Source organism: Bos grunniens, chromosome 9, assembly GCF_055505025.1.
Source record: "Bos grunniens cultivar Pamir isolate PY7600 chromosome 9, Bosgru_T2T1.0, whole genome shotgun sequence".
NCBI classification, from domain to species: Eukaryota; Metazoa; Chordata; class Mammalia; order Artiodactyla; family Bovidae; genus Bos; species Bos grunniens.
The window spans coordinates 104991253-105016524 of record NC_141173.1 but is presented as its reverse complement, the minus strand read 5'-3'; the positions used below and the strand labels follow the sequence as shown (position 1 = coordinate 105016524).

Below are 25272 nucleotides of genomic sequence, written 5' to 3'. Positions count from 1 at the left end.
CCAGGAGCATCACATGACAGCGGGCACACAGACCTCAGGAGAGGGCGCTGGTAGTTCTGGGCTTCTGGACAAGGCCTGCCTCCAGGGCTCTCCAGGCCCCACCCTCCCTGTTCTTTAAACAAAGAAGAGTGACTCTGGGACTCAGGGCTCCTCTGCTAAGTGATAGCAGCAGAGTCTGCACGATGGGACCAGAAATCCCAAATCTGACCCTGGACACTCGCTCTGTGGTCACTGTGCCTACGTGAAGGTCTTCGTGCCTGGGCAGCCTTTTGAGCTGCCCTCAGCCATGAGCACATGCGTGGTGTGTGCACACTTGAACACAGACCTGGGTTTGGATGATGGCTTGGAACTGTAACCCACCACTTGTTAGCCGTGTCATTTTCGTCAAAGGGCCAGCTTCTCAGATCTCAGTCTACTCACTTGGGAAGCAGTGTCTGCCAGTTCACCATGGCACCAGGCCCCCTGAACAGGAGTCTTGGAATTTCCCAGGGACTGGGAGATGCTGTTGGGGTCTCCAGAAGGCCCCTGATGAGGAGCCCTCTTCTGCATCTGGTTCAACCAGGATGCAACACCCCCCTGGGTCCTGGGCCATCATGGGCTGTGTACAGCTCCAGCCACACCAGTGCCACCCTCTGTGAAAAGACAAACCACATCTTGTGGAGAACCATGCTTGGGCTCACAGATCCAGGGCTCTGCCACAGGGCTCCTGTGAACGCAAAGGACATGGTAAATAAACTCAAAGGCCAAACGGGCGTGACTTGTGTAGGACTCACTGACTTTTCCAGTGGGACTTGGGAGGACCTTTCACTGGGGAGGAACTGACTACAGTACCACACCAAGGGGGTGTAGACGCCCCACGCTTTGCTGAGTCTGTCAAGCAGACTCATGGGGAGGGAGACCTCCCTCCCCATGGTTTCCTGAGTGCCGGGGTCATCTCTTCCAAGCGCATCCCTGGGACACACCCCGCCAGGTGGCCAAGGCAAGCTCTCATTCAGCCTTTCTTCCGATGCAGCACTGACTGTGTTTCAAACTTCAGCTGAAGTTCAGGGCCGAGCAGTGAGGCCTCACCTGCCAGCAGGGTGGGTGGGGGTGAGTCTGCGAGTCCCGACTTCCCTTCCTCACTCTCTGGGGTCGCCTGGAATGCCTCACCTTGCCGGGTCACCGCGCAGCCTCCTCTGACGCTTCTGAGTGGGATGAGAGGCCAGAGCAAAGGGTCCTCTTCCTTTTCTGCTGCCCCAGCAACTGGTCACTGACCAGCAGGACAGCTGCACCCCGGGCGGGCCTGGCTGGCTGGGGAGACGAGAGAGGCATTGACATCCCTGAAACTTGCCTGCAGCTCCCATTACTGAAGATCACAGTGCATATTCAGCCATGGTCACTTGAGAGAAGAAAAGAAAAACAAAACAAGACAAAATGAATAACCTAAAACAATTAAAAGGTAAAAGAAAAACACCAGAGTCAATTATCTACTTTTCTTTCCCTCAGGTTGTCAAATAAAGGTCATTCCCCTACCACGTTTTGAAAAACCAAGACAAAGAGTTCTCTGAGTTATGAGCACTTGTGGCAAATTACTTAATACAGGAAGTGCCACACTGAGCGAGTCACCATGGTGAGTGTGTCATTACCATTACTAAAGTCTATGTCCTGTTTAATCCGTTCAAGGACTTTCACATACCTTTCCATTTGATTCCATGGTAATGTTTGTAGCAAAGGTTGCTGAATGTACCATTCAGCTTTTTAAAATGAGGAAACTGAGGGGATTCATAGTTTATCAGGGTCTCTTTAAAGAACTTCAGCACATCTGTGGAGCCCATGAACCCTTACAGAAATACGGTGCAGACAGTGAAGAGAGGTGGGGACGTGGCTGGGGGTGCGGGTGCGAGGTGAACCCCAGGGTGAGAGCTGGGGTGTCAGCCGTGGCACTGGCAGGGGCTCCCTGAGAGAGGAGCCATGTCCCCGTGTTGGAAGAGGGCTCCAAGGGGCAGAAAGGCTAAGGAGTTTGTCCAAGAGCACACAGCCAGCGCCAGCTCACGCCAAGCCTGGTGCACTCCTCTGCCCTCCCCTTGCCCCTGCCCCAGGAAGGGCCGGAGTGCGAGTGGGATCACGAGCCCAAGAAGGTGGTAGAACATCAGGGACGAGGGCCTCTGGGGTCACCCGACCCCTTGTCTCAGTCCTTTCTCCTGCCTGGTGGGCCGTGAAGGGAATCCCTGAGCCCCTGCCCAATCTTGGCCTGAATCACCAAGGAACCCTGGTGTCCAGTTGGGCAGCTCGGACTAACCTCCACTGGCAGGAGGGGGCCTTGGCCCCACGGGCTCCGGTCCACTCACGCAGTCTGCGGTCCTCCTGGATGGGAGGGAAGGACAGAAGACGCACCTTCAGATCCAAGTTTCTACTCATAACCAGGTTCTCACAGAAGAAGGAAGAGGGAATCAGGTAGCACTGGGAACCAGTAACAGGACAGGGAGCTTTGAACCTGTACAGAACACCTGTTGGAATCTGGCCAGCCAACACCGACAGCTGCTTGCTGAGGGGTGGTCTCACTTGGGGTGGAGGGGCAGCAGTGTCTGGTGCCCACTGTTGGCTGGTACCTCTGCTGAGAAGCAGCCGAGGGCTGGGGTGCAGGCTGCCAGCCCACGTGCGTCAGTTCTGTTCCTGAGTCAGAGGAACAGCTAGTGAGCACCGGCCAGAGCAAAGCTGCCTCCCCGGAGCAGAGGTGAGAGCGTGCGGCCTGTGGCCTGTCTGGAGGGGGACCCGGCCCGGGATGCAGGCGGGGGCCCTGGGGGAACGGCACAGATGCACAGTCGCTCTGTCCACGGCTAAAGGAGGGCTCGTTTGGAAGTCTGTCCACTTGGCCTTCAAATCACTAAGACCGCCTTTGACAAACAAAGATCAAGTGTAAACGGTGTAGCTGTGAGTCAGGCTTTAGAAAAAGTGTCAGAAACAAGTAATCTTGTGTAGGTATTTTTCAGGTTGGCAAATTTTGAATAGAAAATTGTCTGTTCTAGGAGGGTTTTTTGTTGACAGCTATCTCACCAGTTCGTGGTGTGCAGCAGCCATGTTGAGGCGCTTCTCATAGACAGAAATCAAGTTCTTTCTGAAGCAGTATTTTTGCAGGATTTGGGCCACAGGCTCAGGTGAACTACAGTTGCTGTTTGCTGGTTCTGGGAAAACTGCTCGAACATCTGTGGGGGCAAAGAACCCAGCTACTCAGGTGACACTGCAAAAGAGTGATGGAAATGAGCAGAAAAAACTAACACACATCATTTGGGGAGTTTCTGGTAAATTACTATTCCATGACAGAGGCTAATCCCCAGGAAGGTCAAGCATCAAATCGTGCATTCAAAGAACATTTATTGAGCACTGAGTGTGTGCAAGCGATCCTAAGAGGGCAGTTGCCCTACAGGAAGAGGCACCCCCAGCCCCACGCTCTGGGCACTGAGAGGCGGTTTTGAGTGACTATGTTCATGTCTCCAGGGCTGCAGCGACACACTCCTTGGCCAGTTCTTGGTTTCCCAACTGAATGGGAAACATTCAGGAAGCCTGGCCACATAAACAAGTCCAGGTGCATCCACTCCAGCTACTAGATTAAGTTTTCACACATCCATGCAGCCGGGGCATCCACAGCTCTCCCTCCCAATGTGTCCTCCTCTCTCTCTTTATCCTTCAAGTCCTGGCTCCTTCTGGCAGTCTCATCAGTCAGCCCTCTTGCCTGGCTGGGGAGGGTGGCCAGGGGGCACAGTGTGTGAAAAGGATTAGAAGCCTCAAGCCGAGCACCTGTGAGGCAGGCCCGCTGCAGGGCAGACCCCACAAAAACCTTCTGTGCAGGAAGGCCCCTTTCATCTCGTCCTGGAGCGGCTCCTGGAGGCCACTTTTGAACGCTCGAACTCATGCACCTTTTCGGTGCTGCCTCCCTGCCACGGGGCCAGCCCCAGGCAGCTGTGAATTCCCGTCTGGAGGTGGCTCCTCTGATCTGACCCTCTTTAGGGTCATTTGTGCACTGAGATGGGGCCGCCTCACTTCTCAGCCTGCTGTTGATGGCTTAGTTCTCAGAGGTGCGGCGGAGCAGCCCCAGAAGCCGAGAGCAGCCCAGCCCCGGTGTTGGCCCTCACAGCGGGAGGGGGGAGAAGGCTGAAGCTTCCGTTTGACACCTTCATCCCCAGAGCTGCCTCCTGTTTTGAACCTTTCTCTGGCTCCAGGGCACAGACTTTAGGGGCTTGTGAGGGAAGGAACCTCAAAAGCTCGTTCGATCCAGCCCTCTGCTTCAGGAGGGACCACACGTGGGAGCATCGGGGACAGGCTGTGGAGGGCCAGCCCCGCTTGGTGGCCAGCCCTGCTGTGCTGGGTGGGGTGGCGGCTTTAGGCTCCTGCTGGCCCCTCTGTGCAGACCTGTGCTGGTGACAAACACGCACAGGCTTTGGGCCCTGGTGACAACTTTGGGCCTATAAGCAAAGCCACCAGAGAACATCTGCTCGCCTCTCGCAGGTTTAAACAGAAAGCATGCACAGTGGCGAGGGCCCCTTCCCTCCTGCCCTGCAGCCTTGTCCCCAGAGGCCTGCTGAGGGTCCTCTGCAGCACGGACACCGCTGTCTACCCTCAGCTCCCTCTGTGAGCACGTTGCCTGCAAAGGCAGCCCCCTGGCTGATCTTGGTTTTGCTTTTAATACAAGTTTCGCCTACAGAGCAATATAATTTGACATCTGTACACACTACGGCGTGCTCACCATCTCAAGTACCGTCATGATACAGATGAGAACCTATGAGCTTGTTTTTGTTTTGTTTACTTTTCAGATTCCACAGCAGTGAAATTACACAATAGGTCTTTCCCCTCCGACTTGTCTCACTTAGCATAATATTTCACCGTCCATCCAAGTCACAAATGGCAAGTTTCTTTCTGTTTATGGCTGCGTGATATTATTCCACCTTATGTGCATGCCACGCCATCTTTATCCAGTCATCTATTGATGGACACTTAGGTTGCTTCCATGTCTTGTCTATAAAGACAGAAATAGAGCTCTACCAAAATAGAGCTGTGATGAACACAGGGGTACATATAAATTTTTTAATTACTGTTTCTGTTTTCTTCAGACAAATGCCCAGGACCAGAATTTCTAGAATATATGGTAGCTCTGTTCTTAGTTTCCTGAGGAACTTTCATACTGTTTTCCACAGTAGTTGTGCCAATTCACATTCTCACCAACAGTGCAGGAGGCTCCCTTCTCTCCACACCCTCTCCAACACTCGCTATCTCTTGCTGTTTTGATAGTAGCTCCCAGGCTGATTCCTGACTCCATTTCTGTAAGAATGTGGGGCACGGGGGAGGTAACTACCCCAGCTCCTTATCCCTGAGTCCTCCTCCGAGTCCGGCTACGACACCAGCGTCTGCCCCTCTTCAGGGCACATTGAGGGGACTCGTGGGCACAGGCACTGCAATATTGTCCCCATGGGGCCAGGGAAGCCACTGTGAACCCAAGTGACATTTCTAGGGGCTGGTCTCTTTCTCCCACACCTTTCCTCTTCAGCCCTTCTCTTAAGAGGCCCTGGCCAACTGGCTTGGGGACCACCTCTGTTTATGGGCAGGATACCCCCACCTCCTATGTCAGGCCCCAAGGTCGACTCCAACAGCTCCCAGCTGCAGGCAGCCAGGGGACAGTATAGCAGTAGAGAGAGAGGAGATTCCGTTACTGGTGGTGACATTTTGCATGTCATATTGTGTGTGGTTTTTCTTAGAAAATAATGCAGCATTTCTCAGGGGCTGCTGCAGGTACTGCTCTGTGCCAGGGCCGTGGGAGCATACACACACAGCCAGCCAGCCACCGGGCTGCCTACGACATAAATGAGGAGGAGACGTGGACACACCCGTGACCGTTCTCAGTGACCACCCAGCTGGCTCAGCCCCTGTGGATGGGGCCCCCTGAGCCCAGACTGCCCCGGGCCCAGGTCAGGTCTCCAGGACAGTGAGGGGGCCGATGTGAGGCGCAGGGTCTCTGGAGGGAAAGGCCCTCCCGGATGGCCTATGACCAGAGGCTCTGGGCCCATGACGGGGGCTCACAGAACCACTGAGCATTCTGGGGTCACAGCCGCCCCAAGCCAGCCCCTCACACCTGTATCCACGGATCTGAGTCTCAGGTGCAGACTCTGGTGGCCACGACGCTGGGCTCCGTGATCCACTCGGCAGGACTGTTTGGTGGGCAGGTGACCGCACACGTATCTGTGAGTGAGGGTGGCCCCATGGGCAGCACAGCCAAAGCAGCCACTCTGTGTGGCTGAACCTGTGGACACACCCACAGAAGTAGGATTCTGAAGGACACGACCAAATTTTCTTCCATCAGAAGGGATGGATTTTGCATTGGTACCAAAGGTACAGGCGAGCCCCCTGCCCTTAGCATGACCAAGGGGAATATGGTCACTCAGGAAGTTTTATGAGAAAAGCTGGGCATTTTCTCATGTGTTTAAGGGCAACACACATCTCCACCTCAGGTGACCTCTTTGCCTCCTTTTCCTTATTGACCTACTTTTACAGCTTACCATTATCTTCTGCTTGGCTTATGGTGATGATTTTGATTAATGCAGCATCTTTTTTACCCTTACGTAGTATTTTTTCCCCTAACATTATGGCTTTTGGGTTTTGTGTTATATTTAGGCCTCCCACTGTTGTTCAGTTGCTAAGTGGTGTCCAATTCTTTGCGACTACATGGACTGCAGCATGCCAGGCTCCTCTGTCCTCCACTATTTCCCAGAGTTTGCTCAAATTCATGTCTATTGAGTAGGTGATGCTATCCAACCATCTCATCCTCTGTTGCATTTGCCTTCAATCTTTCCCAGCATCAGGGTCTGTTCCAATGAGTCAGCTCTTCACGTCACATGGCCAAAGTATTGGCACTTCAGCTTCAGTCCTTCCAATGAATATTCAGGATTGATTTTCTTTAGGACTGACTGGTTTAATCTTGCAGTCCAAGGGATTCTCAAGAGTCTTGTCCAACACCACAGTTCAAAAGCATCAATTCTTTGGTGCTCAGCCTTCTTTATGGTCCAAATCCCACATCCATATTTGACTACTGGAAAAACCATAGCTTTGACTATATAGATCTTTGTTGGCAAAGTGACGTCTCTGCTTTTTAATATTCTGTCTAGGCTTGTCAAAGCTTTTCTTCCAAGGAGCAAGTGTCTTTTTCATTTCATGGTTGCAGTCATCATCTGCAGTGATTTCGGAGCCCAAGAAAAGAAAATATATTACTGCTTCTACTATCCCCCTTCTCTTTGCCGTGAAGTGAGGGGACCTGATGCCACAATCTTAGCTTTTTGAATATTGAGTTTCAAGTCAGTTTTTTCACTCTCCTCTTTCACCCTCATCAAGAGGGTCTTGATTTCCTCTTCACTCTCTGACATTAGGGTGTTATCATTTGCATATAAGAGGTTGCTGATATTTCTCCTGGCAGTCTTGAGTTTGGGATTCATCCAGCCTGGGATTTCATATGATGTACTCTGCATAGAAGTTAAATAAGCAGGGTGATGAACAGAGTGACAAGTACAGCCTTGTCGTACTCCTTTCCCAAATATGAACCAGTCCATTGTTCCATGGCCAGTTCTAACTGTTGCTTCTTGACCTGCATACAGGTTTCTCAGGAGGCAGGTAAGGTGGTCTGGTATTCCCATCTCTTTAAGAATTTTCCAGTTTGTTGTGCTCACACTGTCAAAGGCTTTAGTGTAGTCAGTGAAGAAATAAACATTTTCCTGAAATTCCCTTGCTTTTCTATGATCCAACTGATGTTGGCAATTCAATCTCTGGTTTCCTCTGCCTCTTCAAAGTCCAGTTTGTACATCTGGAAGTTCTCAGTTCATGTACTGCTGAAACCTAGCTTGAAGGGTTTTGAGCATAACCTTGCTAGCATGTGGAATGAGTACAATTGTATAGTAGCTGGAGCATTCCTTGGCATTGCCCTTCTTTGGGATTGGAATGAAAACTGACTTTTTCCAGTCCTATGGCTACTGCTGAGTTTTCTAAATTTGATGACATACTGAGTGCACCACTTTAACAGCATCATCTTTTAGGATTTGAAGTAGCTCAGCTGGAATTCTATTACCTCCACTAGCTTTGTTCACAGTGATGTTTCCTAAGGCCCACTTGACTTCACACTCCAGGATGTCTGACTCTAGGTGAGTGATCACACCATCATGGTCATCATGTCAGTAAGACCTTTTTTGTATAGTTCTGTATATTCTTGCCACCTCTTCTTAATATCTTCTGTTTCTGTTAGGTCCATACCATTTCTGTCCTTTATCATGCCCATCTTTGCATGAAATGCTCCCTTGATATCTCCAATTTTCTTGAACAGATCTCTAGTCTTTCCCATTCTATTGTTTTCCTCTATTTCTTTTCATTGTACCCTTAAGAAGGCTTTCTTATCTTTCCTTCCTGTTTTTGGAACTCTGCATTCAGTTGAGCATATCTTTCCCTTTCTCCCTTGCCTTTCACTTCTCTTCTTTTCTCAGCTATTTGTAAAGCTTCCTCAGACAACCACTTTGTCTTCTGGCATTTCTTTTCTTTGGGATGGTTTTGGTCACCACCTCCTATACAGTGTTATCAACCTCCACCCATAGTTCTTCAGGCACTCTGTCTTCCAGATCTAATCCCTTAAATTGATTAATCACCTCCACTGTATAATCATTAGAAAGGAAAGGAAAGTTGATCAGTCATGTCTGACTCTTTGCAACCCCATGGGCTGTAGCCTACCAGGCTCCTCCATCCATGGAATTTTCCAGGCAAGAGTACTAGAGTGGATTGCCATTTCCTTCTCCAGGGGATCTTCCTGACCCAGGGATCGAATCCAGGTCTCCTGCATTGCAGGCAGATGCTTTACTATCTGAGCCACCAGGGAAGCCCTGGTATAATCACTAGGGATTTGATTTAATCATATCTGAATGGTCTAGTGATTTTCCCTATGTTCTTCAATTTAAGCCTGAATTTTGCAATAAGGAGCTCATGATCTGAACCACAGTCAGCTCCCAGTCTTGTTTTTGCTAATTGTATAGAGCTTCTCCATCTTCAGCTGCAAAGAACATAATAAATCTGATCTCAGTGTTGACCATCTAGTGACATCATGTGTAGAGTTGTCTCTTGAGTTTGGAAAAGGGTGTTTGCTATGACTAGCATGTTCTCTTGACAAAACTCTGTTAGCCTTTGCCTTGCTTTATTTTGCACGCCAAGGTCAAACTTGCCTGTTTTGGGGGGTATCTCCTAACTTCCTATTTTTGTATTTCAATCCCTTATGATGAAAGGGGCATCTTTGTGTGTGCGTCAATTCTAGGTGTTATAGGTCTTCATAGAACCATTCAACTTCACATTCTTTAGCATCAGCAATTGGGGCATAGACTTGGATTACTGTGATGTTGAATGGTTTGCCCTGGAAATTGTCTGAGAGGACCATTCTGTTGTTTTTGAGATTGCACCTGAGTACTGCATTTCAGACTCTTTTGTTGACTATGAGGTCTACTCCATTTCTTCTAAGGAATTCTTATCCACAGTAGTAGATATAATGGTATCTGAATTAAATCTGCCCATTCCCGTCCATTTAGTTCACTGATTCCTAAAATGTCAATGTTCAGTCTGGCCATCTTCTGCTTGCTGCTGCTAAGTCACTTCAGTCGTGTCCAACTCTGTGCAACCCCATAGACAGCAGCCCACCAGGCTCCTCTGTCCCTGGGATTCTTCAGGCAAGAATACTGGAGTGGGTTGCCATTTCCTTCTCCAATGCATGCATGCATGCTAAGTTGCTTCAGTCGTGTCCGACTCTGTGCGACCCTACGGACAGCAGTCCGCCAGGCTCCTCTGTCCATGGGATTCTCTAGGCAAGAATACTGGAGTGGTTTGCCATTTCCTTCTCTGCCATCTTCTGCTTCATCACATCCAATTTACCTTGATTCATGCACCTAACATTCCAGGTTCCTATTCAATATTGTTCTTTACAGAAACGGACTTTCCTTTCACCACCAGACACATCCAGAACTAAGCATTCCTTCCGTTTTGGTCCAGCCACTTCATTCTTTCTGGAGCTGTTAATAAGCGCCCTCTGCTCTTCCCCAGTAGCATACTGGACCCTTCCCAACCCAGGGGGCTCATCTCCCAGTCTCATGCCTTTTTGCCTTTTCATATTGTGCACAGGGTTCTCAAGGCAAGAACCCTGGAGTGCGCTGCCATTTCCTCCTCCAGTGGATCACGTTTTGTCAGAACTCTTCACTAGGACCTATCTGTCTTGAGTGGCCCTGCAAGGCAGGCTCAGAGTTTCATTGAGTTAGATAAGCCCCTTTGCCACAAGGCTGTGATCCATGAAGGGGAGGCCTTCCATATGTCAACAGAAAAAAATCCTCCTGTGGTTTCTTTCTGTACATGTCTGTTTCTCTTTTGCATTTAGACTGTTGATCTTTCTGGAATTTACTTTGATGAGGTACAGACCTAACTTTTTAGTCTTCCATGATGTTTGCCCACATGACATCAGTACAGGAAAATCATGTTGCCCAATGATTCAAACACTTTTATCATAAATTACATGTATTTGGATCTGTTTTCTGGACTTCCTAATTATCCATTTGCCAGTAACAGAAGTTTAAGATGTAACTTCGTAATGTGTTTTAACATCGGATGGGACTAATCCCATCATTATTTTATTTTAGGTCTTGCCTACTTCTATTTTTTCATACAAATTTATATTTAACCTGTCTAGTTAAAAAGAGTCAACACTTCAGTTGGGAGTGCACAACGTGTACAGATTAACTTGCAGCAACTGGCCTCTCCACGACATGTGCTCTCGCCCTCGCGCACAGGCGCTGCTCCCTCTGTCCCTGCTTCTCATCTCTTCCTAACCACAGCATCAGATAGTTTATCTTTTTTTTTTTTTTTTTTTGATGCTGTGATAAAAGCAACCTTTTTTTTTTTTTTTTTCCTATCATAGCTCCTAGTGGTTTCCAAACAGGAAGGCTGCTGACTAATTACTTTGTCAAATTCTCTTTTATTTTGTACATTTTTTCCCCAGCTGCTTCTCTATGGTTTTCCAAATATACAATGAAATAATATATAAGAAATCACTTTATCTCATCCTTTCCCATTGTGGTACTTTGTTTCTGTCTTTTGACTAAACTGCACGAGCTGGAGCCACCAGAACAGTGTGATATCAGAAACAATATCTTCTTTCTGATATTGGGGGGGGGGTGCTGTTTCCAGGGTCCCCAGGGTGCGAGCTTTCAGGCTGAGACAGCATTGATGACACTAAAGGCATACTCATCAACCTCTATTTTATTAGGAGCATTTTAAAAGCAGAGTGTATGTGAATTTCATTCGTTTGTCAGCATCTACAGAGACATTATTTTTATCTTTTGCTCCACTAAATGGCGATTTATATCTACAGGCCTAGTATTGACCCATTCCTACTTCATTGGGAAAAAATGCTTAGTACTCACTAGTATATGATCCTCTTAACACACTGCTGGATTCTGTTCTCTGATTATTTATTTAGGATTTTCACACTGCTACTTATACGTTAGATTAGTTGACAGCCTTCCTTTTGTCGATCTCTTGGTGTCAATGCTGTCTGCTTTCTTCCTATGTCTGCGACGGCTTAAACAGTTGGAACCGACGGGCAAGCGGCACGGTGGGAGTTAGCCTTTCCCACCCTGTACCCAAGTGATCTGGAAGTGGGTCTTCTACGTGCAGCTTTTAGACATTAGAAGGTATACAAGCTATGACAAAGAAACTTCTATTTTTAAAAGCAGGTGAGATAATAAAGTCTAAATAGCAGTTTTGCTTTTGGTAAAATACCACGTTTGACTTGCTCATAAGGCCATTTGGTATCTAGTAATACTTGTTAGTTAATTTGGAAGCTGAAGGCCAGATTTTAATTTTTTTTTAAATAACACTATGCTCTCAAGCTGCAATGGTGAATGGCCAAGAAAACGTAATTTATAAGCAGCCAAGCACCTGCTTTCCTGTGTCCAGAAAGCGGCAGGACTTGCCTGCTGTCACACACTGGGTAGTTGCTGCAGGCTTCGGGGAAGTCGGGTGACCGGAGGCTGAAGGGAGGCAGCTGGGGGCCGGGTCAGAGCATGGCCAGTGAGCCCTGGGCAGTGTGATGGGGAGGCCAGGCTGATGAAGCGACCGGGTACTGAGACCTCGCAGTGACACCAAGCCCCTGGGTCTCAGAGGATGCCACGTCCTAGAGCCACAAGTGAACCTTTACAGCAGATTCTGTGCAACTCTGGGGCCCTGCCCCCAGCTACCGGTGCACACAAGGCAGCCCAGGGCTCAGTGCTGGGCAGGCGCCTCGGGAGGGGCTCGGGGATGAGGCCAGCCATGAGACCACTCATCCCACAGGCGGCTTCTCCTTAGCCCGTGTGGACTCTCTCGGGGGCCCTGACTTCCCAGTGACTCACGAGACGCCCCAGGTCTTGCCTGGGCATCCACTCCTGCCCACACCAGATCCGGCCACACAAAGCACGGAAGGGCCCCAGAAATCCCAGCGTGGACCTTGTGTGGCCCTTCTGCCTGGTCCTGGCTCTGAGTGGTTCCACCAACACAGAGAATATGAGGGAGGGGCTGCCACGCTCTGCCCTTTTCTGATAAGCCTGGGGGGTGGGCTCCACGTGCAGGTCTGGGCAGGGCTGGTGGCAACACCTTGGCCATACATGCTCGCCCTGAGGACACGAGCAGCTGGAGGCCAGAGCTGGTCCCTGAAGACAGCCAGGGGGAAAAACAATTGACTCGGTGTTCCTCAGTTCTAAGGGCTCAAAAATTAAAGTAACTGTAGGCAGACGGGGGGGCTTCCCAGGTGGCACTGCTGGTAAAGAACCCTCTTGCTAATGCAGGCAGATGGGAGATGCGGGTTCAATCCATGGGTCAGGAGGATTCCCTGGAGAAGTAAATGGCAATCCACTCCGTATTCTTGCCTGGAGAAGCAGAGGAGCCTGGTGGGCTACAGTCCATGGGGTCACTAAAAGTCAGACATGACTGAAGTGACTTAGCACGCACACATGCACGCACAAGCAGATAAGGCAGGGATCCCAGGAGAAAGAACCAGGCATGGCTTTCTCAGATAAGAAGCCATTTTTGGCCCAAATCTTTTGTGATCTGAGCCTGGACACAGTGCCTGCCTTCAAACAGGTCTCAGTATTTAATGATCTTCATGACGGTGGGGAACGTAGGAATGAAGGGAAAGCAGCCAAGAAGCAACAGTCCAGCGATAAAACAGTCCATTCCTCCCTCGAGATGTAAGGGACAACCTGATGCAGGCTTTGAACTGCTCTGCAGAGACTGAGGCCCCAGCCTGGAGCACTGAGGGATGATGCTGACCCTCCCGACTCCAGTCGGCTGAAGCCCGGCCTCTGTCCACCTTCGTCCCAGTGCTGTGCTGGACTCTCCTCTGCTCCAGCCGCATCACAAAGGTGCATGGGCACTTAGCTTAAAGCTCCCCGATTCTGCTGCTTTGGGAAGGGTCCCTGGTGTTCTCCTGAGTTGTTGCAAGTAAGAAATCCTTCCTTCTCTTCTGGCACAACGCTCACCAGGAAAGGAACCCAGTTTGGGGGACTTAACAGAGCTCTGGTTTTGCCTCAGACCCCTCCTTCCCACTGGGGGCTCTCGTCCCAGCACTGACACCTGGGTAGAGGAGGGCCGAGCCTCCTGTGGGGGCTGGGACCCCCGCACTCCCTTCAGCAGGGTCTCAGTCCCACCTGAAAGCACCAACTCTCTCGGAAGCACCGCAGCTGTGCCCCCAGGGAACCTCCCCTGGCAGGACGTGGCCCCCACAACAGGGTCTATGAAGTGGTCCTGCTAATGGCTGACAAAGCCCACTCATTTGTTCCATTAAACCAGCTCCCCCAACTGCACGGGTGGCAGACATTCCCTGGCCGAGGGGCAGTGTCCCGGCAGCTGGCGCTCTCCCTGCGGGCAGAGACGCACCCTCAGACAACGGCCTGAAATCTGGGGAACGTCCACCCTGGAGTCACCTGCCAGGTGCCAGGGGAACAGAAACTCGCCGCCATCCAGCTCTCAGGTTCGTTAACTCCCAACCGTAGCTGCTCCGCAGGGGATAGGGGGTGGGGGGTGGGGCAGGCCAGAGGCGGGGGGAGCACTGAGGGAGGGGGCCGAAGGCCAGGAGGCAGCCTGACCCCTCCCAGCCCCATTCCAGAGCACAGATAAAAGTGAAACCTGAGCCGGGAGTGTTTGTGTTGCCACCGCCAATCAAGGCCTCTGTCGTCATGGTAACAGGGACACTTCGGCAGCTCGAGCAGATGGTCAGTGAGCAACAGGCAACATATGCTCCGCAAGCCCGGCCACGGCACAGATGGAGGCTGGGGGGGCGCCCCTCGGTAACCGGACGTTTCCTACTCTGCTCCCCGTCACGGGGATTAGCGCCGTGTGTGCAGTTGGGCCTCAGTTAGCAGAGCCCGCCGCAGGACGGCCAGGGCCCAGAGCCTCGTTAATAGTCCTGCCCCTCCCAGGCTGGTTCCTGCGACCTTTACAGGAGCAACGCACTTCCCTTCGGGATGGGGTGGGGGGGATGGATTAAACACCTTTTGAAGCATTTCCAGGGCAGTGATGGGGCAGAGACAGGTCCTTGTGGGGACGTTTTAAACTCAAGGTTGGGAAGCACGTGGTCAGCCACTTGGCCACTAGCTAGTGTGTGACCCTGAGATTCTGTGTCTCCTGCTGTTTGTAAACATTCACCGCATTTGGTCATTAAACTTCCTTTCTGGGAGGTTTAAGTATCAGCCTCCACCCTGGCCTATAGAATACCCCTGTGCCGGGGAGAAGGGGCCTCAGAATGGCTGCTGACGGCCAACAGTGTTACAGCAATTGCCCTTCCTTCAGGGTGCACTGGCCACACCCAGACTCTGGAGATGCCGTGGGCCACCTGAGGCAGAGGTGAAGCTGGGATGGCCATGTGGGCCCCAGGGCTTAGGGTTATGGGGCACGTCCTCCGGGACAGCCCCCGGGGCCTCCTCCACCAAGCCGGGCAGCGGTCACACTGGCACCTGGCCTGGCAACGGTCACACTGTCACCAAGCCGGGCAGCGGTCACACGTCACCTGGCCCGGCAGTGGTCACACTGTCACCTGGCCCGGCAGCAGTCACACGTCACCTGGCCCGGCAGCGGTCACACTGTCACCTGGCCTGGGTCGCGTCTAGGGTTATGGGGCACGTCCTCCCGGACAGCCCCCGGGGGCCCCTCTCCACCAAGCCGGGTAGCAGTCACATTGTCACCAAGCCCGGCAGCGTCACACGTCACCTGCCCTGGGTCGCGTCTCCAGCAGCCCCTGCACAGGGCACACAGTAGTTGCTCATCTGTTGCTGTTTAAGTCTGACCCTGTGACCCCACGGACTGCAGCCTGTCAGGTCCCTTGTCCATGGGATTCTCCCAGCAAGAACACTGGAGCGGGCTGCCATTTCCTTCTCCAGGGATCAAACCCACATCTCCTACAGTGGCAGGCATTGTGAGTCAATGAACAAGTGACCACTCTCAGGGTTCCTAGAGCTAAGCTTCAGGTAAAATTTGTGCAGATGATACTGAATTGGAAACGACCATCACTGAGAGACATTCTGTGACTGAAGTAAAAGTTTTGGAAAGCAGACATAACTCAGGCATCCTGGCCACCACGGTGAACCCACCGGGACTGGAACCCTGCGTGGGCCAGAGGCAGGGGAAGAGCAGCCATCAGAAGGCCTGAGCGCCACCGGCTAGAAAAATAAACGATAACATTTATTCCAGGTAAAGAGGAGGCTTGTGTGGTCCCCGCGGAGAGGGAGACTCAAACAGAGAGACAAGAGACAGGAGGCAGGAGGGAGCTGAACATCCACCAGGCAGTCAGGGAGAGCCCATCAACACGTGCTTGTAGTACGCCAGTGTCAGTGATTTCAGCAAACTCCACCACATCCACTAAAGCTTGACTTTAGAAGCGTGCTATACGCTACTACATACTGGATGATAAACAGCAAGACCCTACTGTATAGAACAGTGAACTATATTCAATATCCTGTGGTAAAGCATAATGGAGAATGTGAAAACAAATGCATATAAACATGTAAGTCACTCTGCTGTACACCAGAAACTAACAACATTGTAAACATCAACTACACTTAAATTAAAAAAAAAAAAAAAAAGCATGTGTTGCTTTCTTACTGGTTTGTTTTAAATAGTTATTGCTGCTGCTGCTGCTAAGTCACTTCAGTCGTGTCCAACTCTGTGCAACCCCATAGACGGCAGCCCACCAGGCTCCCCCGTCCCTGGGATTCTCCAGGCAAGAACACTGGAGTGGGTTGCCATTTCCTTCTCCAACGCATGAAAGTGAAAAGTGAAAGTTGCTCAGTCGTGTCCGACTCTTCGCAACCCCATGGACTGCAGCCTACCAGGCTCCTCCCTCCATGGGATTTTCCAGGCAAGAGTACTGGAGTGGGGTGCCATTGCCTGCTCCGAAATAGTTATTAGGCTTTGCAAAAAAATAAAAAGAACCCACACAAGTTTACTAATATTCATCCCTAGTAAAAATGATGCAAATAAAATGCTTTGAACTCAGCAGCATGTGGGAGGAAGCAGTCTTGGTGTGGCCACACTGGGGCGGGAGGGGCCCGTGTGGAGGGGTGCAGGGCCCTCCACAACCAGACAGAATGCCTGCCCGAGGGTGAGCTCTCCAAGCAGAAGCGAGGCCCATGCAGGGCAGCAAAACCAGACGGATCTAAGGGCTGGCAGTCATGGTTGATCTGCTTTTTTAGCAACAAACTTACCTGCATAAAAGTCTGAAGTCAGAGGTGGTTCTGAATCAGTTGCCCTGGATCTCTCATGTAACCTGACCCATTTCACAGCCCATCAAAGGTCCCTGAGCTTGGGCTGCATTTGCTCCAACGTGACGTGACCATGAGACAGAGGAAACCGAGGCACAGGACAGTCACCTTCTGAGAACAGACCAGAGTTCACGTCCCACATCCTTCCTTGGCTCCTGTGGTTGAGGTCGCTGCTGGCAAGGTTTCAGGATGCCTTCTGTCTCCTCCGCAGTGAACTGCTTGCTCCTCCCTTGCCCTCAGTTCTGATGCTTTCTGTCCACAGAAGTCAGGCCGTGGGGGTCTGACCACAGGCCACAGAATGGACTCACGCAGTGTGGGCATGTCAGGGCCGAAGGGAAAGAGCCAACCCCACACAGCGGCCCCGTGACAGCACATGGCCTCTGGGGACATGGCCCCTGGCAGAGTCATCGACTCCTACAGGCCCTGACAAGTCTGCCCTGCGGCTGACGAGCCCTGAGTGCAGAGGGGATGCACGGCCCAGGCCAGGCTCAGAGGCAAGTCCCCTGGAAACTCCTGGTGGCCCCAGCACCTGCAGGGCAAGTGGAGATAAAACCTGACCCCAGCAGCCCCACCTCAAGGGGCTCCGACACCTTTGCTTCTCAGACAGTGTTTCTAAGATTCAGCTCTCCTGAGAAACTCTAGACAGCTGGGGAGCCCAGGTCTCAAGTGTCAGGGCTCCAAGGGCAGGTGTCAGCAGCCACCCTTCCCAAAGGTGCCCTGGAAGCAGAACACACCACACGTTCCTCTGTTCCAGTTACTCTGAACATGTCCTGAGCCCCAAGTCGGACACTCCCTTCCCTTGGGCTACCTGGCTAAGCAGCAGCTTTGCACAGACAGGAGGAGAGTCAAGTCTTACCTGGACCCAGGGGACAGAGTCTCCCACACAAGTGTCATGTCAGCGTGTCTGCCCACAGAACGGCTGCACCACGCACGTGGCACCCGCCCCCCACCCCGTGGTCCTGCACCCTGGGGCTCTGACCCCTCCATCCAGCCTCCTCCAGGCTTCCCTGCGTGAGCTTTTGGCCCTTTTGTTACAATTTATACCCTACAACTCTTCCCACATTTCATCTCTAGAGGTGCTAAAGTTGTCATTTCAGGAAAGCAATACAAAAACAGTTTTGTTGCCAATGATGAAATTTGAGACTTCAAGCAAAAATCAGAATTCAGAGTCCTTGTAAGAGCCACAGCTGCCGGAGGTTGTCTACACAGAAGAGACCTCTGATGGGGCTGCCGACAACGTGGCCGCTGTCTCTCGTGAGGGAGTGCGCTGGTGCTCAGAGCCGCAGGCCTCAGCGAGCCGTGTTTCCCACATGACCAAGCAGGTCACACACCTGCGCACCCAGAGGGCAGGGCAGACGGGCGGCTATCACACGCACTCACCGAGGTCACTGAGGGGGTTTGGGTTCCACGGCAGCTGCCTTCAGAGAACTCCCGCCTGCAGAGTTTGGGGTCGTTTCCAGGAAGACTGTCCACACATCTCTGAAGAGGCCACGAGGGCCACCTGCCCTTGAACCACAAGCCTGTGGCTGGCCCACCCCTCAGAGAGCAGCGCACTCCTGCAGACAGGTGGCTGTCTTTCCTAAACCCGGACACTGAGTGCGTCTGCAAAAGAGCAACTGCTGCTCTTCTAACTCTGGGGGCAATGCAGGGGTTCCACTGGGAATAAAAAATGTCCTCGTGTAGTTGGTGTATTTTTACTTTTAAATGAATTAATAAATACGCATTTAAACTTTTTATCATTTTAAATTTCTAATACAGTAACTGAGAGTCCTCCACAGTTCCCAGATGTAAAGGGGCCTAAGACCAGCAAGAAGAAATGTCCCTAAGGGGATGAGAGGCATGTTTTCCATGATCTCCATGCACTTGCTGGAGTCCAGCAAACCTGGGAGCCCACCACGACAACAGCTGCTACTCCGTGAATGAGGAAGCTCTCAGTATCCGAACATAAGGCCACTCTCCTGACACCTGTCCACACAAGCTCAGAAATTCTGACAGCCAGCTCTTTATAATGTGCTATGAGCACGTTCATGAGAGTCAAAGACTGAACCTCACTACACACCAGCCTGGATAAAAACAACTCTAAATCAGCCTTAAGATTTGGAAAGGTCCAATTTTCAGAAGGAAGTATGCTGAAACCTAGAATATCAGAAAAGAGCAAAGAAGAAAAGGATTTCTGAGGGGGAAAAAAGGGTATGACTCTTTGGGGAAGACTTTTCAGAATGAAATAAAATTCTGTAACCTTAAGTTGGCGATTGTCCTCTAGGACGTAAAAAATACTGCCGAGTCACAGCCCCTTCAGCACTTCAGCACTGTCTTCTCAGAGGCAGCTTGTTTCGGGGCTAACGCCAAAGCTTCTAAAGAATTCCCTTCTTGGGAGGCAAATGTGCACTCCCCTCGCCTGAGCACACGTGACCTGTCACCACGCTGCTCTGGGGACAGGAAGGTTGGGGTCACACCAGACGCAGGTCAGTGGCTCAGACTGTCTCAGTGTCTCTTCACAATGGAAAGGCTTTTATCTTCATTCGGGTCTGAAGCTAAGGGCTGTGGCTTGACTCAATGGACAGATTGGCGGCCTAAATTAATCGAATTATCTGCTCGTCCTGTATTTTAACAACTACACAGGTCAGAGTAGGAGAGTGTATCTCATGCCATCTTACACACTTGAGTCAGCTGCGAACACAGAGGGCTGACAGGATGAATCAAACCAAGAAACAGGTCTTGGACAGTGTTTCACTCTCAGTGCTGGATGTGCCTCAAAGGACACAGGCTGAGAAGACAAGACTGTAGCAACAGCCAGTGAGAAAGCCTATAGCCCATCAAACCTTGCTGGACTATGCTGCTGCTGCTGTCGCTTCAGTCGTGTCCAACTCTGTGCGACCCCACAGACAGCAGTCCACTAGGCTTCTCTGTCCCTGGGATTCTCCAGGCAAGAACACTGGAGTGGGAGTTTTACTAAATTCAGTGGATCTAGTGGAGACCAGGGCCTGCGTGTGAGGCTGCAGCCTGGGGCCCACCCCTTCCCCTCACGCCCCCTTGCCTCCAGCTCCCATCTCTAGGCAGAGGTGGGCTCTGAGCTGCTGTCCGCGGAGGTTGGTAGTCAGCACCGGCACGTGGACCCCTCGTGACCACCCTGTGTCTGGTGGGCCTGTGACCTAGATCTCCAGGAGAGAAGCTTTCCAGGAACCATGGACATGGAGCCTAATCTGGTTTGCAGAGGTGGCTGCTTGTCTTTCTTTTTAGAATAGATGACTTGCCCAACAGAGAAGGCTCAAGGTAACTTTTTCATCTAACCTCTAATCAAGCTGGTCTTCGCTATCTGCTTTCTCACTGAGAACTATACATGTCCTGCAGACCAGGACTGTTTCCACAGGAGGCAGGCTTAGGGGGAGGCTGCTTGGCCTGGCCTGGGCCCTGGGGACAGTGAGGGTCCTGCGGACAAGGCACAACTCACCATCTGGAGTGTCACCAGATTGAGAGTCACTTTTCTAACAGGACCTCCTGTGCAGGTGGCTCATGTGAGGGAACGTGTGCCAACTGCAGGCTACGCCACCTTCGTGTGATGGGACCAACTTTGCAGAGCCAGCCTCCAGCCCTTAATGCTTCCCAAAGGGCTCCTGGAACGCTTGGGAGACGAAGCCATGGAAGAAAAAACATGAGTCAGCTTTTGCCAGAGTAACAGGGAGGCAGCCAGCTCAGCTGTGGGTCATGCTGGCCTCAAACAGGAGGAGGTTACTGCCGGGCCCCTGAACACACCTGGCAGGCAGGCCGGGTCCCCTCTGCCCACATGGAGCTGCAGCTTTCCCAGGGATGCAGTTCCTCGTCTGACATCACAGTCTGCACGGCCTTGAGCCTGCTCATCCCCAAGCCAGCGGGATGGGTCGGGTGAGGAATCCACCGGGCACCAAGCCACACTGACACTGAAGACCTGGTGAGGATGTCTGGCCACCTGCGTGTTGCCTGCTGAAGCTTCGGCATCACAGACAAAACACAGACTCACCTCACATGTGCTTTGTTTTCCTTTTGCAGTTTTCTTTTTTTTTCTTTTTGTGAACCAGGAAATATTGGTTCCTACTTATTTTTCTTCTTAAGTAGCAACAGAGGCCTGGAAGAGCTTTAAACAAGAAATTCAAAGAATGGGGAAAAAAATGAACATAACCAAGTTGGGTTCTGAAACCTGAAATCAGATGTATTAAACCCAAATAATGAGTACTTTGGGTTTCTCTGGTGGCTCAGCAGTGAAAGAATCCACCTGCAATGCAGGAGGTAAAGAGATGTGGTTGGATTCTGGGGTCAGGAAGATCCCCTGGAAGAGGAAGTGGCAACCCGCTCCAGTCTTCTTGCCTGGAGAATCCCATGGACAGGGAAGCCTAGCGGGCTACACAGGGTCACGAAGAATAGACACGACTGAGGGACGCCACCACGATGAGTGCTTTAGAAATACCCACTTGAACTGAGACAGACACAGCCTCCCCGCCCCTCAGGTTCCACATGCACCTGCCACAGAGGCTTTTGCTGCACGGCTCCGGCAGGAGCCCTTCTGAAACCCAGGCCCCAAGCGCTCCAGTTCAAGGAAGCAGTGGCGAGGCCGCAGCCCGGGTGGTGAGGGGACGAAGTGAGGACAGCCCCGCACCCCAGCCGCAGGGTGCGCAGCCTCTGGGCAGGGTCAGCCCAGCCCCCGTCCGGGCACCATGGCCAAGCCTTGCTCCCTGCAAGGCCCTGATGCCCCAGTGCTGCCCCTGTATGGGGCTGACCACGCCACCCCATCAAAGCCCTCCTCTGAGCACGGCCACAGGGAGCTGCTGAGGTTGTGACACTGTCTGCTTTGTAGTTTCCTTCCACACACAGGACGCCTTAGACGGAAAGCTGTATGAAGGAAGAGCTGCTGAGCTTAAGGAGTCTAATGTGCGTCTGCAAGTATTCAAATGCCGTTAGAGCAATCAACTGGCACAGGAAATCACCTTTCCCACTTAAGGAAGAACACGTGACTTACGATTCTCGCCAACAGGGACAGAAGAGGCAGGCGCTGACTGGACCGCCTGGGTCCCAAGCGAGCCTCCCTGGCACCTGCATCTTCTGGGGCTGCTGGTCCTTCCTGCCAGTACCTGATGGCTTCCTAAGTGGGAGGGCCTGGGCGTGCAGGGGGTGGGCAGGACAGGAGCGAGTAAGCTGCAGCTCCTCCTGGGGGAGCATCACACCTGAAGGTGCGAGCCGCATGTCTGCTGCACGTGTCTGCACGTGCTGCGTGTGTGCTTCACGTGTCTGTGCATGTGTTGTGCATGTGTCTGCATGTGCTGCACATGTCACTGTGTGCCGTGCGTGTATCTGTGTGTGTGCTGCATGTATGCATGTGCCGTGCACGTCTCCATGTGTGCTGCATGTGTGTGTACTGCACATGTCTGTGCATGTGCTGGGCACGTGTCTGTGTTCAGGTGGACAGACGCATGCCCACACCCTCCTACTCCACATCTTCCCTGACATCACTCTCCTCCTGTGAATTGTGGAATGTAGTACTTTCATCATTTCTAAAAGTCATTTTATTTCCTCAATAAAAATGTACTTGCCCTTCGAAGAGGGAGTGTGTGTACAGAATGTACAGCAAGCAGAGCTGTCACCTGTGCCTGGGATCAGGAAGCATGGGAAGCTAAGCAGAGAGGCCTGGGAGACCATGCGGCTGGTGGGGCCTGGGGCCAAATTCCTTGAGGCCGGTGAGCACTGAGTGCACAGCAGGGCTGGCGAAGGCTACAGAAAGGGAGCACGAGGGACCAACATCAGGCTGCTGGAGGGACTATTGAGTCAAGGCTGTTCAAATCATCCCAAGAGTCATGCTGGGAAGACTGAGCCAGGAGCCCACATCTGGAGAATCTGAAGGGCAGCAGAAAGCATGGTGGTGGGGTAGATGACACAAGAGCTGAAGTTCATGGTTTTTACGGGGGGCGGGGCGGAATGCTCCATTCAGGAGAGCATTTCCACAAATGGTCACAGCAATACTGTCTCCTGTGCTCTTCCAGAACCCCACTCCTTTCCCACTGAGAGGAAAGTCTATTTCATCTCCACCTGAAGCTAGACGCCTTTCTGGCTACCTTATGACAGAATATGGCAGAAGAGCATGACTTACTAGGTTATAAAAGGTGACATGGCTTCTGCCTGGTTCTTTAGCTTGAGGGGCACTTACCTTGGTATCCAGTTGCCATGATGGGAAGAAGCCCAAAAAAGCCCCTGCTTGTGCATGTGTCTGCGTGTGCTCTATTTATCTGCACGTGTGCTGTGCATGTGTCTGCATGTCTGCACGTGTGCTGTGCATGTGTCTGCGTGTCTGTACGTGTGCTGTGCATGCGTCTGCATGTCTTCATGTGTGCTGTGCATGCATCTGCATGTCTTCATGTGTGCTGTGCATGTGTCTGCATGTCTTCGTGTGTGCTGTGCATGTGTCTGCGTGTCTGCATGTGTGCTGTGCATGCATCTGTGTCTTCATGTGTGTTGTGCATGCGTCTGCGTGTCTGCATGTGTGCCGTGCATGCATCTGTGTCTGCATGTGTGCTGTGCATGTGTCTGCGTGTCTGCATGTGTGCTGTGCATGCATCTGTGTCTGCATGTGTGCCGTGCATGCGTCTGCGTGTCTGCATGTGTGCCGTGCATGCGTCTGCGTGTCTTCATGTGTGCCGTGCATGCGTCTGCGTGTCTGCACGTGTGCCGTGCATGCGTCTGCGTGTCTGCACGTGTGCCGTGCATGCGTCTGCGTGTCTGCACGTGTGCCGTGCATGCGTCTGCGTGTCTGCACGTGTGCCGTGCATGCGTCTGCGTGTCTGCACGTGTGCCGTGCATGCGTCTGCGTGTCTGCACGTGTGCCGTGCATGCGTCTGCGTGTCTGCACGTGTGCCGTGCATGCGTCTGCGTGTCTGCACGTGTGCTGTGCATGCGTCTGCGTGTCTGCACGTGTGCTGTGCATGCGTCTGCGTGTCTGCACGTGTGCTGTGCATGTGTCTGCGTGTGCTCTATGTATCTGCATGTGTGCTGTGCATGTGTCTGTGTGCTGCACGTGTCTGTGCATGTGCTGAACCATCACTTCACACAGTTATCATTTGTGTGTGTGTGTAGGGGGAGTGAGAACATTCTATTAGCAAATTTCAAGTATATATTATATTATTACCAACACGGCTGCCGTGCTACACATCAAATCCCAGGAACTCATTCATCTCATAACTGAAAGGTTGTTCATTTTGACACATATTTTCCCATTTCTCCAACCTTCCAGCCCCTGGCAAACACTATTCTATTCTCTTTACAAGTTCAACTTTTTTAGATTCTACATGTAAGTGGTATCATGTAGTACTTGTCTTTTTGTGTTTGGCTTACTTCACTTAGCATAATGACCTACAAGTTTATCAACACTGCCACAAATAACAAATTTTTTTTTTCAAAAAACTGGATATTCCTTTCATATATATACACCGTAATTTCTTTATTCATTCATCAAATGAGTGAATAAAGGATGATTAGGTTATTTATATAGCTTGGCTCTTGTGAACAGTGTGGAAATGACACTGGAATGCAGGTGTCTCTGCGATACTGATTTGCTTTCCTTTGGATATATCCAGCAGAATTGGGATCGCTGGATCATTCGGTAGTGCTATTTTTAATTTTTTGAGGAAACATCTATACTGTTTTCTATAGTAGCTGTACTATTTTACATTCACAACAGTGTACAAGGATTCCTTTCTCTCTACATCTTCACTGACATTTGTTGTCTCGTCTTGATGAGAGCCATTCTGACAGTTGTAAGGTGATATCTCCTTGTGGATTTGATCTGCATTTTCCTGATATCAATAATACTGAACATCTTTTCATATACCTGCTGTCCATTTGTATGTCTTCTTTTGATAATAGTCTATTCCTTTGTCCATTTTTCCAATTATCTGCTTTCTTGCTGAGTTATAGGAGTTCCTTATATATTTTGGATATCACCTCCTCCTTAGGTACGGTTGGCAGACACTCTAACCGTCCTGCAGGCCGGCTGCTCATTCCCTTCATTACTCCTCCTGCTCTTGTTGGACGTGCTTCCCCTTGTTTACCTTTACTTTTGCTGCCTGTGCTTTTCGGTGTCACATCCAAAAGGAAAAAAGATACTACCAAGATGAATGTCAAGGTTATTACCTACATTTTCTTCTAAGAATTTCAAAAATTGAGGTTATTTAAGTCTTTAACACATTTCGAATTGATTTTTGTGTATGCTGTAAAGGTTCCACTTCATTGTTATGTGACTATCCAGTTTTCCCAACATCATTTATTGATGAGACTTCTTAGAGACCTTGTGAAAGACTAGTTGATTAATGTATAAGGGTTTATTTGGGGGCTTTTTATTCTGTTCTACTGATGTATATGTCAGCTTTTATACCAAAACTGTAGTTTTGGTTACTTTACTGTGTAATATAGTTTGAAATCAGGAAATGTGACC

At 51.0% G+C, this 25272-nt stretch overlaps 1 protein-coding gene across 1 annotated transcript in view; it reads right to left on the bottom strand.

The window, feature by feature from the left end:
* Nucleotides 1–758: 758 nt before the first annotated feature.
* FAM120B (family with sequence similarity 120 member B) overlaps nucleotides 759–25272 on the bottom strand; it is a 95723-nt gene continuing 71209 nt past the window's right edge. Inside the window, exons 8-9 of the mRNA XM_086318804.1 lie at nucleotides 2279–2343; nucleotides 759–1378 (exon numbers count right to left, since the gene is read on the bottom strand). Coding sequence (XP_086174930.1) covers nucleotides 2324–2343 — 20 coding nt within the window. The 3' untranslated portion in view covers nucleotides 759–1378; nucleotides 2279–2323. The remainder of the gene's footprint in view (nucleotides 1379–2278; nucleotides 2344–25272) is intronic.